Consider the following 15,033-nt stretch of genomic DNA (forward strand, 5'->3'; position numbering starts at 1 on the left):
CAAAGCTACCAGTCAGGCTAAGGCCATAGCTCTTAAGGAGACTCAGCAACTCCGCGGGCGGCGTTTCATTGATTCGCCGCTTAAGAGCCCGCACCGACCTATCCTTTAATATTTCGCGCATAATCGCGCCCGCCGTCCCGCTGGGCGGCATCCTGACAAGCCCCCCTGCTTCTCACACCGCCCGAACGCTCGATCCACTATCACGCTCGCGATGTGGGCACAACCGACGACCGCGTCGCGTAACTGTCCAATTATAAAACGAAATTAACAAAAAGAAACACTAATGACCAACACTAACTTGCCCCAAATTATCGTCCGGCCTATTCTCATCAACGGCGGATGCGACTTCTACGAATTCCCTTTCTTTCGTTTGTCCGTTACTTGACCAATAATATAAAATAATTTTCAGGCAGTGCGAATTATACGCACTGCTCTGCGTCCTTAATCTCAAAATAAAAACACAAATACTAACTACTCTCTCTCGTCGCGGCTCCCAGGCAAGGGCGCACCTTTTATAATCCGCAAATCAAAACAGATTAGTACCCAATGGCCATACCGTTTAAGTATCTAACTAACTACGCTGACAACAACCGCTTCTTAAATGGACTCGTCTATCCGTCCTTTTACTGGCCGTATACCATGGGTATGATGAATAGTGGCCTTCGACACGTTAGGTCGATGACTCACTCGCCCGTGCCTGAGTGTAGCGACGACAACACAACCATACTACAATTTCGGCCTCGTATCTCTCTCTCGATCGGCGCTCTCTGTGAACCCGAGATGGGGAATGTAAACAAACACCGCTCGGGCCGCGACTCAACGCAGCTCGGCCGATCGTTCGATCACCTCCCCCCTCGACCTCAACCGACCTTTTCAAATTCTTTTGTCTACGCGAATTACTTTTCTATTTTATAATTTCGCGTCCTGTCTCTCTTTCTCGCGATCATCTCAATCCCGATTTCCGCGATTTCCCCACAAGGGATGCCATGTAACACGTACGTTAATAATTTAAGCCCGAACAACGTTGCGTCACAAATTATTTAAGGGAAAAGGCTCGGAAGGCGCATTCGCTTCGTCGCGAAAATTTAACGAGGGCTATGTCGTCCGGTAATATCGATAATCGCAATTTAACTAATTACAAGAGAGACAGGTTTAAACAGAATAAACTCATCAGTTCAACTATTTTACACTTTATTACAGCAATAATGTACATACGGCGTTTGACGTGTGCGTCGGCCGAGTCCGGGCTAAGTTCGCTCCGTGCGAATTAACGCACAGGAGACAGAACATCACCTTACAACTTGTCCCGCGAATTCCGCGAGGGCGATGCGAGTTCACGCATGCAACCGCTCGTCCGCATCCGGCCTATACGATGCTCGGCGAGAGAGAAATCGAGGCGCTGCTGCGGCAGTCGGCGTCCTCTGGGCCAACGATGTCGTCCTCGAAAGGCGGGATTCTGGATGCAGCTAGTCTTCTCCTCCTTGATGATGGTCGCTCGATGGCAATCAACTACACAAACACTGGTTCTTGTCGCGAGGCTTTAACTAGCTGGCAATTAGTTGCCGGTCAAAACCCTACTAACTGCGATCTCGCGCCTTCCGCGATTTCTTACGCACCCCTCCCTATAGGTACCCAAAAACGGCCGAGCGCCGCCGGCTACGCACACATGTGCGACTCATGCCGGCGACACTATTTCTCTCTCTCCTCCCCTGCTCCCTGCTCATGCCTATCCCTCCAACGCCAGGTATCTCCGCCGATCAGGAATCAAACCTGCAACAAAGCCACATCGTGCGTCGATACTCGGTTTTACTCAACCAAGACCGATGTGGCAGCGGCTCAGGGGAAGGCACGCGGAAGAGAGAGAGAGGCGAACAGGGCGATCGAATTCAACGATCGATTCGCCCGTCACAAGCTTTTGCAAGATTTGAATATAAAAAGGTACATGTGAATGAGATGTAAATTTAATCTCGGTCAAAGTTCTGAGTGTTTTTTTCATGAATTTTTGAAGTGAAAAAGATTTTTATTATTTTTATTACAATCAGTGAACTAAATTAATTATAACGATTGCAACGGTAGTCGATTTAATTAATCGAACCGTTCGCGATTCTGCTTCTCGTGCGTTAGTTCTAACAGCTAAGAGAGAGAGGGGGCACGCGATCTTTTGAATAGACAGTTACGCCTCAGCTGTTCACGCGAGTTTACCGCCAAATTGTGTTTTGCACTTTGATTCGCAAAAATAATTAGTTTTCTAAACAATTACGTGCGTGGGTGCAACAATAGTATTGCAGCAGCAAGCAGCGGTACAGAATCAGTAGATTTGCAGTAGATTAAGGCGAATTAAGGCAGCGCAGCTGATAATAGAGGGGCAGCGGCAGTTGAAATTTTTGCAACAACAATTACGGCTGATCACCGTAATTGCACCGCATGGTAGGTGCACCTTCCGTCATATTAAGCGATACAAAATACTTTCGATATTTTGTATATTCGTGATATGGTTATTTTTTGTCTTCGTGCCGAGCGTTAATTCGCGGTAATATTCGAATCTTCTCTCTCTCTCTTTCTCACGGCAAATAGTTAATTGTAAAATCCTATTCGCGAGCGTTAGTCTTTCGGCCCTACAAAGACTGTAGTGATTTTTTTATTAATTAAAGTCTGTTAACTTTATTCGCCGTTTTCGACACTTAATTTTCCTAGTAGCTTAAGTAATTGAAAAAGGCTTAGGATTTAATCCAATTACGTCTAGGGGATTAAGAAGATTAGGAGTAAAGTCGCTCACACTTAAAATTCATCAAGTGTAACAAGACACGTGACTTAAGATGAGTTCAACTCCGTTCGATAGAAGAAACTAGGATAAATCATCTGACGTTAAGGCGAATACACGCATTATCATACGTGTTTAACGGAGCGGCGGTTTGCTCTGCATCGTGGGAGTTTGTTCTTAAATAAATTTCCCATTTTCAGATTTATCTCCCCCGTTACATAGCGCCCAACTGGTATTAAGACCCGTTTAGAGCGAATAGGATTGTGCGTCGAAGGTAATCGACGCACGAGAGAGAGAGAGAGAGAGATAGAGACGATTGCGCGAGCGCTTAGGAAGGTTTGAGCGGGTGGTAGCGCGAGATCGTGAGCGGTACGCCCTCTGCTGGGAAAAAAAAGAAATCATTTCGAAATTTTACTTAAAAAATTGTTAGTTGATTGTAAAAAGCAAATTGATTGTAAAAAGGCTGAAAGCGATAATTATAAGTGGGTCGAAGTGATTTCAGGTCGTTTGAAGTAATCAGGTGTTAACCTATTTTAGACATAGTTTGGTGGATAAAGGGGGGTTGGAAGCACCTGAACGACGATAAAAGCAGAGAACTCGACCCAAATGTGCAGCCGAAAAAATATTAGCCAGGCGGAGCAAGCAAACAGCAGGCTCCGACCTTAGGTAGCATATATTTATAATATTTATAGATAGTCTGTGGAGACTGCAAACGCTCATAATCTCGCGAGTTTGTGCCTTATAAAAAGGAGGCATTAAGGGTAGTTACACTAAATAGTGTATACCCCGCTCATACCTTAGGTGATAGGAAGCGGTAGTGGTCGATTAGGCCGATAATTTCAAACCTCGACCGCATCCTACACCCGTGCGGAGGCAAGATGGCTCTGTTGTCAGCTCAGATCGACAATTGGGCATTAGTTCTGACCTCCGCACAGCGTGAAAGCTATTTGGCGTATTTAGAGCTACGCAAGGATGGAAGTGTCATCCAGCAGGCGGCTAGGCTTGGGAAATGGTTGCTAAGAGAGTACACCGTCACAGATTTTGAAGAGACTACGCACAGTAAAGAGGTGGCGGGGCGCAAGAGGCGCACCCGACAAGCGTGGCTCGACACAGTCTGTGACGAGTTGGAAACCCACAGCGCAGACGAGAACAGCGACCATCCCCCGAGGATTATCAATAGTCGGGGAATATCCTTGACAGATATGTCAAGGATATTCGCCTGCTCGGATGAAGACGCTGAGGGTGAAGCCAGCCGCCAAGAAGAGGATGAGCTCATCCAGAAGGCCCTACGCACCCAAGAGCAGGAGGAGGGGGGAGAGGAGATGGAGCAATCAGGATCTCAGGTCGCAGGAATCCTGCACCCGGAAGGAACCTCAGGAAGAATTATCCTTGAGTGAAGCTTTCCGGGAAATAGACTACCTGAAGGAGGGAGTCGACCGCAACCGCAAGCTGGTTGGTGGAATCCTAGAAACCCTTCAGACTCTGCAGGGAATACAGATGTGTGCGGAGCGCGAGGCACAGGACATACGCCTACGAATACGAGAGCTGGAAGACGTAATGAATGAGATGGCCAACGCTAGCCGTTCTTCTCAGCGCGACTCGGTTCAACCGCGCTCCGGACGTAATGTGGACTTTCAGGACACATTCACCTGTCATTACGATTCTGGGATTCCGGGAAGCACACCGGCTCCTCCAAGACCACTACCCAGAAGAAGGGACGCCACCCCACCGGAAGCCCTCCGTAGAAGAGGAGGTGAAGAGGATCCGGAAGAATATGGGAGATCCGCACCTGTTCGATAGACGAGTCGAAGCAGATCATCTGACACCGGTCCTCAACTATCCTCAGGGCTCTCCACAACCCGAGATGTTGGAAAAATTGTCCTCGGATGGAAATTGAGGTTTGCAGGCAGTAGGGCACAGAGCGTAGATACGTTTCTGTCAAGGCTGGAAGATCTGCGCGTGAGCGCAGGGCTAACTAATGACGAAGTGCTTTGTTCCGTATCAGAGATCCTCGAAGGCAAAGCGAGGATCTGGTACGATAACAACAAGTACCAGTGGCTCAGTTATGCAGAGTTCGTCGCTGACGCCCGGGATTGGTTCGGCACTAGAACGCAACAGCAACAAAGGCTGTTGCAGTAAGCCCAGAACCGGTTCCAGGGTGAGGACGAACTAGTACGAGACTACGTGTCTAACCTGGTGGCTCTTGTCAATAGACTAAAACCACCAATGCCCTTGGAGAGGTTATTAGACCTACTCCATGCAAACCTCCTTCCAAACATCCAGATTCAGCTGCGTCGGAGCGAGATGAAGTCGATACGCGAATTCAACAGGAGGGCGACCGAGGTACAGAACACCTTATTTTACGGTCGTCGTCCACGTGTGTTCGCCGACCCCAACTCGACGATCTTCCCTCAGTACGCCTACCAGCCAAGCAAAAGAACGGCTGGTAATAAATCCCAAACCGCTGCAATGGCCAGCGAAGGGAAGGCACGTGCGAAGAAGGAGGGAGATCCGCAGCGCGGACAGGGCGTGGAGAACCCTGCCAGTAGGCCTACCGAACAAGCATCGGTATCGGCCACGCAAGCTTCCACTTTTGATAAGAAGATGGAAGACCATCTGGAGGGCATCGAGCGGATGTTGCACAAGTTGGCCAATGAGAAGCAAGGTAGCCCTCCAGAACAGCGTAAGATCCGATGGCGTGGGGGAAGGAAAAATTCTCCTTCTCCCAGGTCTCCTGGCGAGAGGCGAGAAGGACAGAGGCGGAAGATCGACTTCACCAAGCCTCTTCAGTGTTCCGCTTGTGGCAAACTGGGATTTAGTCGTAAATTCTGCCCAGATTGCAACAAGAGAAACGACAAGGAGAGCGAAGAGGTCATCTTCACGCCTCCAGTAGATTCGACCTCTCGCTGCGGGTCGCCGATGGGAAACAGCAAGTTGTCGGCGACCCAGGGATCCAAACAGGTCCTGGAAGGGCACAAAGAGAGCCCGGGGCCTAGCGGTATGTTGGAGCAGAAGGCGATCGAACCTGATGCCAGCCCTCGGCAAAATAGAGGAGTGGTCATTCTGGAGGGACCAGATGGCCACATACAAATTGTGAAGGAGGGGGAAGACTCCAGGGAGAGCCTCTCCACACAAAAAGCTCCTCTGCCTATAGGATCCACGAGTAGAAGCAAGCCCACCATCGTCGCAGCAGCGGAAGGGAAAAAGCCGCTGAAAAGCACGACGATGGGAGGCAAAGATGCGACTCGTGGATATGACCCTGAGGATGACCAGGTGGTGGTTGCGGGTAGACATAGGTGACTTTAAAATTAGAGCACTCTATGATACCGGCGCCTCTTGCACGGTCATGGGTCAATTAGGGCTGAGATTGGCATCGGAGATGGGACTCGGATTGAATGTGACCAGAGCGGAGGATGCAAGACTCGCTGATGGGCGCCCATGCCCTATAATTGGTCACGTGATGTTCCCCTTTAAAGTAGAAGGAATCACGAAGAAAATCAGAGTCGCCATTACGCCACTGCTCACAGATGACTGCTACGTAGGCGCGAACTTTATAAGAGAGTTCCGCGCAGTTTTGGATCCCGACGAGGATGAGTTATGGGTTAAGGACGCCCAAGTGAAAGTACCAATGGAAGTGGCTGGAATTGATGGTACGGCATTTCCCGCACCGGTAGGCCTGTGGGAGGCCACGGAAACACAGCTGGAGGAAATAGAAGACCTCGTTAATGGATTGATTCCTGATGGAGGTCAAGCTTTAGGCTGTGCCGTGGGGGTTGAGCATGAAATAGATGTTGGAAATGCTCGAGCCATTAAACAAAAATACTACCCAGTCTCTGATAGAGTGCGAGAGGAAATGCACGCGCTGGTCAAAGATATGCTGGAAAAAGATATAATCGAACCATCGACCAGCGGATGGTCAAGTCCAATAGTAATGGTAAAGAAGGCTGATGGAAAATATAGGTTTTGCGTGAATTATCAAAAGGTAAATGCGATTACCAAACCTGATGCCTACCCTTTACCATATATGAACGACATCCTAAGACAGATAAGGGATGCAAAGTTCATATTTACTCTGGACTTGAGCAGTGCGTACCATCAAATTCCCCTAAAGGAAGAATCGCGTCCGATATCAGCGTTTACAGTACCTGGATTAAAGCACTTTAAATTCAAGAGAATGCCCTTCGGACTGTCATACGCAGGAGCGACATTCCAGAGGTTGATGGACAAGGTGATAAGCCCGGATATGGATCCATTCGCTTTTTTTACCTTGACGACGTAATTGTGGTTTCGTCGTCCTTTGAGGAGCATAAGCGGCACCTAGAAATGGTATTAAATAGAATTCTAGGTGCGGACTTAACCATCAACAAAGCCAAAAGTCACTTCTGCAAGACGGAAGTCAGGTACGTGGGAGTTCTTGTAAACCGGGACGGAGTAAGACCAAATCCAGAGAAGATACGACCAATTTTGGAATATTCAACACCCCGGACTGTTAAACAGGTTAAGCGATTCATGAGAATGACCTCGTGGTATGGACATTTTATACCCGACTTTGCCATGATCGCTGAACGTATTAACCGCCTGACAAAGAAGAATGTACGTTTCTCTTGGGAGGAGGAGCAAGAGCGAGCTTTCACGAGGTTGCAGGAGGCGATGACTTCCGCCCCGATACTGTAATCTCCCGATCCTAACGGTCAGTTTATACTACAAACTGATGCTAGTGACAGTGGGATAGGGGCAGTCCTCACGCAAGATGTCGATGGAGAAGAGCGTGTGATAGAATACGCTAGCTGATCACGCAACAGCGCTGAGAGAAATTATACGGTCTCAGAAAAAGAGTGCTTGGCAGTGGTATGGGCTATTGGAAAGTTCCGGCCGTACATTGAAGGGCATCACTTCAGGGTCATCACTGATCATAGCTGCCTGAAATGGCTCCACAATATGAGAAATCCCACGGGAAGACTAGTGCGATGGGCGCTAGCATTGCAAGGCAATGTCTTCGATATTAAATATCGAAAAGGGGATCTGAATGTGGTGTCTGACGCATTGTCTAGGGCCTATGTGGAGGAGGGGATTGAAATGAGTGCCATAAATAGTCGGCCGGAGACCACTGACGCCTGGTATTTGCAACAATACCAGGAAGTATGCCAAGACCTCTCACCCTACTTGGAAGGTAGTGGGAGGGAGGCTGTATCATTATCAGCCTGATGAGGACAGTGAGGGGTCCATCGACAACGATGAAGCGTGGGAGCTTGCGGTGCCTCGGGAGAAAAGGCACCAGTGCTCCAGGAGGTCCATGATGCTCCTACAGTAGGGCATCAGGAACGAGAGCGTACGTTCTCCAGGGCTAGGCACTTGTACTACTGGCCTAAGATGTATGATCAGGTCAGGGAGTACGTAAAGAGTTGCCCGGTGTGTCAGCAATGCAAGTTGGAACAAAGAGCACCTTGCGGGCTGATGGGTCGTAGACAAGTGTCACGACCCTGGCAGGTGGTGGCCGGTGATATCACTGGTCCATTTCCCAAAAGCTCTTGAGGTTTTGAGTACATCTTAGTCTTTGTAGACTTCTTTACTCGCTGGGTAGAGTGTGTTGCAATACGCAAAGCCAATGGGAAGACAATCGCAAGGGAATTATACGAGAGAATTGTCACTAGGTTCCGCTCGGTCAAGGAATTCTTGTCGGATAATGGAACCGAATTCAAGAATCAGGCAGTCGATTCATACCTCTAGATGAACGGCATCCAGCGCGCCTTGGCTCCCGTGTATCATCCCCAAGCCAATCCCACAGAGCGAGTAAACAGGACACTCAAAACCATGATCACGTCTTACGTAAGCCGTGATCATAAGAGCTGGGATAAACACCTGTCAGAGTTCAACTTCGCGTTGAACTCGGCAACTCATAGCGCCACAGGATATAGTCCTGCTATACTCATGTTTGGACATCAGCCGGTACCACCGTTGACGTTCAGAAGAGCCCAAGATCAGCAGGCTCTTGAATGTTCGGAGGGTCAAGCTGTGGTGGATTGGGCTGAACATATAGAGAAGCTCCCTAATTTATAGGAGAGGGCCAACTCCAAGTCAAAGGAGGAAGCGGCGCGTCACGCCGCTTATTATGACCGGAAGAGACGGCAACCCGAGTTTAAGGTCGGAGATTGGGTTTGGAAGAGGAACAGGATCTCTCTTCCGCTGCCCAAAGCATTTCAGCCAAATTGGCGCCAAAATATGCCGATCCGTACGTGATTGAAGAGGTTTATTGATCCAACACGTACAGACTAGGCAATCAGCTAGAGATCCTGTCCGAGCTCTTCCATGCCAAAGATCTTAAACCGTAATACGGTCCGGGTGAGGATGAGGAAAGCGAGGAGGTCGTCGATCCTCGCGAGCCGCAAGTTGAACAGTCGGAGGAGGCGAACGATTCCGCAAATGCGTGCGAAGATCCGGAAGGGGATTTACCAAGCGAGCGGATCGAATTAGCAGCCCCCACGGCCGTAGATAAGGATCCCACCGAGACGTCGGATTGACCGGTATCTGCCCCAACCAAGAGAGGTCGAGGTTGACCTCGAAAGGTCCCAGAGACGGTCACCGGTCCAGTAAGAGGTATCAACTCTCCCATGAAGGAAACAAGAGGGAAAGCTAGGCCTCGAAAGACCGTGCCCGTCTTGCAAAGGACGGTTGGGCCAATAAACCCGAACGGTAATCGACGAGGGCCAGGACGTTCCCGCAAAGAATCGCGAGGGAACGTATAACTCGGTGGGATGCGGCGTATATTAGGGTTTTTCTTCGCACAGGGAGATTTATTCGAGATTTTTTGTTTTGGATGTTTCAGATGGACTGGAGAATCGTCGTCGAAGAGGAGACCGTTGAGGTGGTCACGCAGTAGCTATTGGATCTGCAACTGGGCCCTGATGCTACGTAGTTAATTGAAGATCTGCGGAGCTTCGCCAGGGTCCAGTTGGAGGGGACCACCCGAAGGGAGTGGCAGAATGCTTCGGTGGCAGACGTTCTCCGGGACTCATCGTGGGTCGCCCCGAAGAAATCTTCCCGGGACGCTTCGACACAGACGGAGGACAAGGACAGTGTCGAGCGTCCCAAGTCCACAGTGGACCAGGGGGTGCAGACTCTCAAGTCCGGCGTATCCCAGACGTCGGACAGTGCGAGCCAGTGCTCAGGACCAAGGGAAATCTGTGGGGCATTGCACTGGGTCTGCAACCACCCCCGCATCCCGGAGCAGCCTACTCTCCTACTCGACTTCAGACACGTACATCGGGGGATCAATGAGGTGGAGATAAGCAAAGGAAATTAGTTATAAGAATTATAAGCAAATCATGTGAAATTGAAAGATTCTTATTACAATAAGAGAATGAAATCACTTAATTAATTAATAAGAGCTATAAAGTAAAAAATAAAGCGTAAGCTTTAGAATAATTTTTTTATGTAGAATTATCTTATATTAAGCTAATATGCAATGTACAAAATACTTATCAATAAAAAATTGACAATTGTCTAGAAAAATACTCAAAATAATTTTATAAGGGGACCTCAAATGTTACTGATCAATCATTATGCATTAATTATTGAAATATCATTTCTCTTTCATGTTTAGGCCTGTTGAAATTGCTGAAGATATCTACCCGCTGAAGTCGTCCTTAGAATTTCAGTAATGAGTTGTACACCTTAGCAAAAGTTTATAAAGAGTTGGCTAAGCAAGGAGTAATAAAACATATTAAAAAATGTTTTTCATATGCAGTTTCGCAAAATAAAGGTGAAACTATACAATTAGCTTCAACTCTTAAAAGTTTACCGGACCATTTGTATGCCAATCACGAAAATTGCGACTTATGGTGTCGCCATACCAAACTTGAATCAACGGAAGTGAATAAACAAATGGTGATTTTAAAAGATCTGCAGCTATACGATGCTTTGCAAATTTTTTTTTTAAAATACTCTGCCAATTCTGAAAAATTTTGTCTTTCAGCTTCTAGTCAAAGCAACGAAAGTGTCAATAATAAGATAGCGCGCAAAGCACCAAAAAATATTTATTTAAGCAAAAGTGCTTCTTGTGATATTAGAGTTGCAAGTGCAGTCAATAGTAAAAACGATGGCGAACAGTCTCTTGTAGCTATAAGGAAAAAGTTGAAATTGTCTGAGGGTTGTGCAACAAAAAAGTACGCTTACGCAGCTGATAAAAAAGACTGCACAAAAATATTAAGACTCAAAGTAAAGAGTTTAAAATACGTAGGCAAACTTTGAATGTAAATAGAGCTAATAAAAAAAAACAAAATTGAGAAAAAAGAAGGAGTAACTTATCAATCTAATGTTGGAATGGTTCTAAATAATATTGAAAATGTAGATATGATTTTGATCGATAAGCTTACCGAAAATTTACCTAATGAATCTGTGATTGTCTATTTTGACTTAGAGTTATCTGGTCTCGGTGAGGATGACGATATTCTACAAATCGCTGTAAAATGTGGTGAAGATTCATTGAATGTTTATTTGACACCTACTAAAAATATTTTGTCAGCCGCATCGGAAGTTACGGGCTTGACGAATATCGGGAACAAGCTTTACTTGCATAACAAAAAACTTACCACTATTGACGCTCAAGAAGGTTTACGTGAACTTCAGAAATTTCTTATGAAACTAGAAAGGCGATGTATTTTTATCGCAAATAACGTTTCTTTTGATTCGCGAAGGTTAATAAAAACGATTATTAATAATAACATGCTCAGTGATTTTTCAATAATAAGTGGTTTCTCTGATTTGTTGAAACTTTTTAGAAAAGTTTTACCTGATTCAAAGGGTACTGGTATGTTTAAAGTAAGGACTTTATCAAATGAGTTTTTGAGTGGAGAAAATGTTAACAAGCTGCATAATGCTTATTTTGACGTTGTAAATTTGGAAAAATTTGTTAAAGTAATTGCTAGTGAATAAGCTCTATTTTCTAATATTCTAACACTTACTGACTGTGTCAATAAGTTTAAAGATATTATTAATGCAAAGCTAGGTTTGCAAATGTTATTGGAATTAAAAGGTATTATTTCTAAAGACCTTTTAAATAAAATTGCAAAACAAAATATTACATTTTCTCATCTGAAAAATTTGCATGTAGCAGGTGAAAAAAACTAGTAGCTTTTTTGACTGAGAAATTAGAGAATAATAAACCAAGAGTAATTAATAACAAAAAATGTTTAGAAAAAATCATTAATAGAGTAAAAAGTCAATAATGTTATGTTATTTATCTACGGAAAATTCCGTCAATTTTTTTTATGTATTTCGAATCGTTAGTTACAGTTTATAAGAAATCGTGATTGTTCAAAGGAACCCGTCAGTATTTTCATACATAAATAAAGAATAATTATAGTATAATATAACGTCTAAAATTGTTATGCTTCCAAAAATTTAATGTTTCTAATTTTTTTATTATAAACTAGAAAATATATTTGCAGTAGCTTGCAATATTCATCGCAGCTGCACGCGATAAACGTATACCGGCAAGTTGGAAGTATCGGCGGTGTTGCCACATTGTCTGCTCTCTCCTCGGCTCACGCGGCTTACGCAGTGAATACAATACTAAATATTAAACTTTACATTAAAATATTTCGCTAACGGTGACGCTAGGCTTCCTAACTTTTGGATATCATCTTTATTAAGGTTTTAAAAATATCATACTATTTTTGTAACAAATCGCTAAAAGCCGTTTCTAAGTTATAATTGGAAATTTTTCCAAAACTACCGACAAATGGCGACTAGGCCTTATATGACACGTGTTAAATTCTAAAACTTTGAGGCTTCATATCTCGTAAACCATGACGGTAGGCCTCACCAAACTTCAACCAGTAATGTGTTGCACCATAATAAATATTTGGTGTGAATTTCATCAAAATCTTAAGAAAATGAATTTTGGGTAGTAATCTCCTTAAGTAATCCACGGTAGCATGACTAAGCCTTAGAATTGCTTCTGCCTTTGAGTGGTCGATTATTCTTCTCGATCTCGACTCTTCAGCTCGTCCAGACCAACTCTTCAATCTATCAAGCGGCTTTCTTAATAATCGGCTCGCGTGTCACTTCTTAAGAGACGGCCTAATCAGTCTTTAGTTCACGCCTCACTGCCCTTCATTTTCTTTGCACCTTTTCTTTTTGTCGCGCGCCGCTCCTCTCCCTACTCTCTCCTTAGCCGAAATCTTTGCCGTTCTCGCTCTCTCTCTTGCTCTTTTCACTCACAGCGCCAATTTACCAGTTACTATGTTCGCCTCTCTTGGTCCTATAATAACACAGGCATGTACCTATTGCTACAATACATGCTCAGTCGCTACGTTCATACGTGGAGAGTGCCGCACACAGGGTCAGCGAGCTCGCTGTAGCCTTGTCACAAATTATATATATATATATATATATATATATATATATATATATATATATATATATATATATATATATATATATATAATTTGTGACATTATATATATATATATATATATATATATATATATATATATATATATATATATATATATATATATATATCTTTCTATATTATATACATATAATAACAATTTTTACGACTTTTCTCCTCCACTCCGCCCTTTGCCCCTCTCTCCATCACCCTTTCACCTACACCTTCAACAACTCCCTCCACCTCTCCTCCGCCTTAGATTTTCTAATGTGAAAAAAATTTTTAGAACGCTAACTTTTACTAAATATCCCTCTGATGTTATAATTCAAACCGAGTCATAGCTTGCAACGGTTAAAATTATGGAAAGGTACGCAAGATTGAAGTCTCTATGCGAGATCTTAAACATTATCATGGGGGCTAGCAAAGATTGGTATAGAAATTTTAAAATTTTCGAAGATTGCAGTTTTACTACGAAATCCTGAGCACTAACATGGAGGACTATTAACATTAACTTGGATTTTGAAAACAGTTTGAAAGTTTGCAACATTCACAGGAGATCTTTAAGCAATAGATAGATCTCTAACTATAGCGCGGAGGACTTGTAACATTTGACATAGGAAATTTAAACTGTATGGAAGATGAAAACGATTACAAATAATTTTTAGCACTAACTCGGTCACGCGTATTAGTGTGAAAATTCTAAAACCATACGGAGGATTACAATGTCTAAGTGAGATCACTGACAATAACATGGGAATTTCAAAACCTTACGGAACATTACGACATCCACGTCAGTTCTCTAACAATGGCGTAGAAATTCTAAAATTTTACAGAAGATCACAACGTCTACGCGAGATCTCTAGCTATATAGCGCGAAAAATCTTTAGCATTGACGTGGGAAGTCTAAAAGCGTATGGAAGATGATAACAGCTACGTGAAATTTATAGCACTATTTTAGAGGTCACACAAGTTGGCGAAGAAATTCTAAAAATATACAGAAGATAACGGACGTCTACTTGAGATTTCTGACATTGGCATGGCAGTTCTAAAATCTAATACGAAATTACGACTTCTACGCGAGATCTCGAGCACTAGTACGAAAGTTCTATAACAACAGTGTGGTAAATAATCTTAAAGTACTTGGTAAAAGCTTTAATTTTCTCTCATAAGTGGCAAAATTTTCATTATATATCCCAGAAAATTCCTTTAACCGTATAGTCATATTTAAAAAAAAAACTTTAGTTTGCCACGCTTTTAAACATTGGGGTGAACGAAAATCATTTTGAGACATCTCATTATCTTTGTTAGAATTTGTAATCTGGATAATAAAATTTGAAAGACCAGTTTAAAAACATGAAAGAAATAGCTTGTCTGTAAATTGGCTCACTTAATCCAAAGCGCAAATCCTACCGAAGAAAATGGATTGATATGAGAAAATATCGGCATTTATGACACAGAAAAATGAAGATTCTACCAAGTATTTTAAGATAAAGAAGGCTTTGGTTCGATATCTTTACTAGGACGATCTTCACATGCCTATAAAGAAAACTTTCAATTTTCCCTGTTCAACCCTGGCTGGTTCTCTTAAAGTATTATAGTTACAAGTTAGTTACAACTTAGTTCTCAGAGGTCTAATGTCTTTTAAACCTTAAAAGGACGGAAGAAAGGCAGAAAAATTAAAGTATGTTTAGTGGTACGGGAAAATTATAGCACAATTAACCGAAAAAGTACTGACCTAAAAATCGACAAAAACTTGAAAAATGCTATTTTTCTTCAAGTTGTCTTGATTTCAAGTGACAATTTTGAAATCGCTATATAAAATTTATAAAATTATTATCCAAAGAGGCCGTTTCGAGCAAATGAAACAAACACAGCTTAT

The 15,033-nt window shown here is 43.8% G+C and overlaps 2 protein-coding genes across 2 annotated transcripts in view; both read left to right on the forward strand.

The window, feature by feature from the left end:
- Window positions 1–11,080: 11,080 nt before the first annotated feature.
- Window positions 11,081–11,692, forward strand: LOC131669214 (uncharacterized). The gene has a single exon (XM_058943949.1). It carries the CDS (start codon window positions 11,081–11,083, stop codon window positions 11,690–11,692), a length of 612 nt encoding a protein of 203 aa, XP_058799932.1.
- Window positions 11,693–13,038: 1,346 nt separating this feature from the next.
- The window catches only part of LOC131669215 (nitric oxide synthase, salivary gland-like), an 840,995-nt gene continuing 839,000 nt past the window's right edge, over window positions 13,039–15,033 (forward strand). The window contains exon 1 of the mRNA XM_058943950.1: window positions 13,039–13,103. Coding sequence (XP_058799933.1) covers window positions 13,039–13,103 — 65 coding nt within the window. The remainder of the gene's footprint in view (window positions 13,104–15,033) is intronic.

This window comes from Phymastichus coffea, unplaced genomic scaffold (assembly GCF_024137745.1).
Source record: "Phymastichus coffea isolate CEN01 unplaced genomic scaffold, Cenicafe_Pcof_1.1 PCOF00089, whole genome shotgun sequence".
Lineage (NCBI taxonomy): Eukaryota > Metazoa > Arthropoda > Insecta > Hymenoptera > Eulophidae > Phymastichus > Phymastichus coffea.

Excerpts from the sequence above, each read along its gene's own strand:
- LOC131669214 (XM_058943949.1), top strand. The coding sequence starts at position 11,081 with ATGGTTCTAAATAATATTGAAAATGTAGATATGATTTTGATCGATAAG.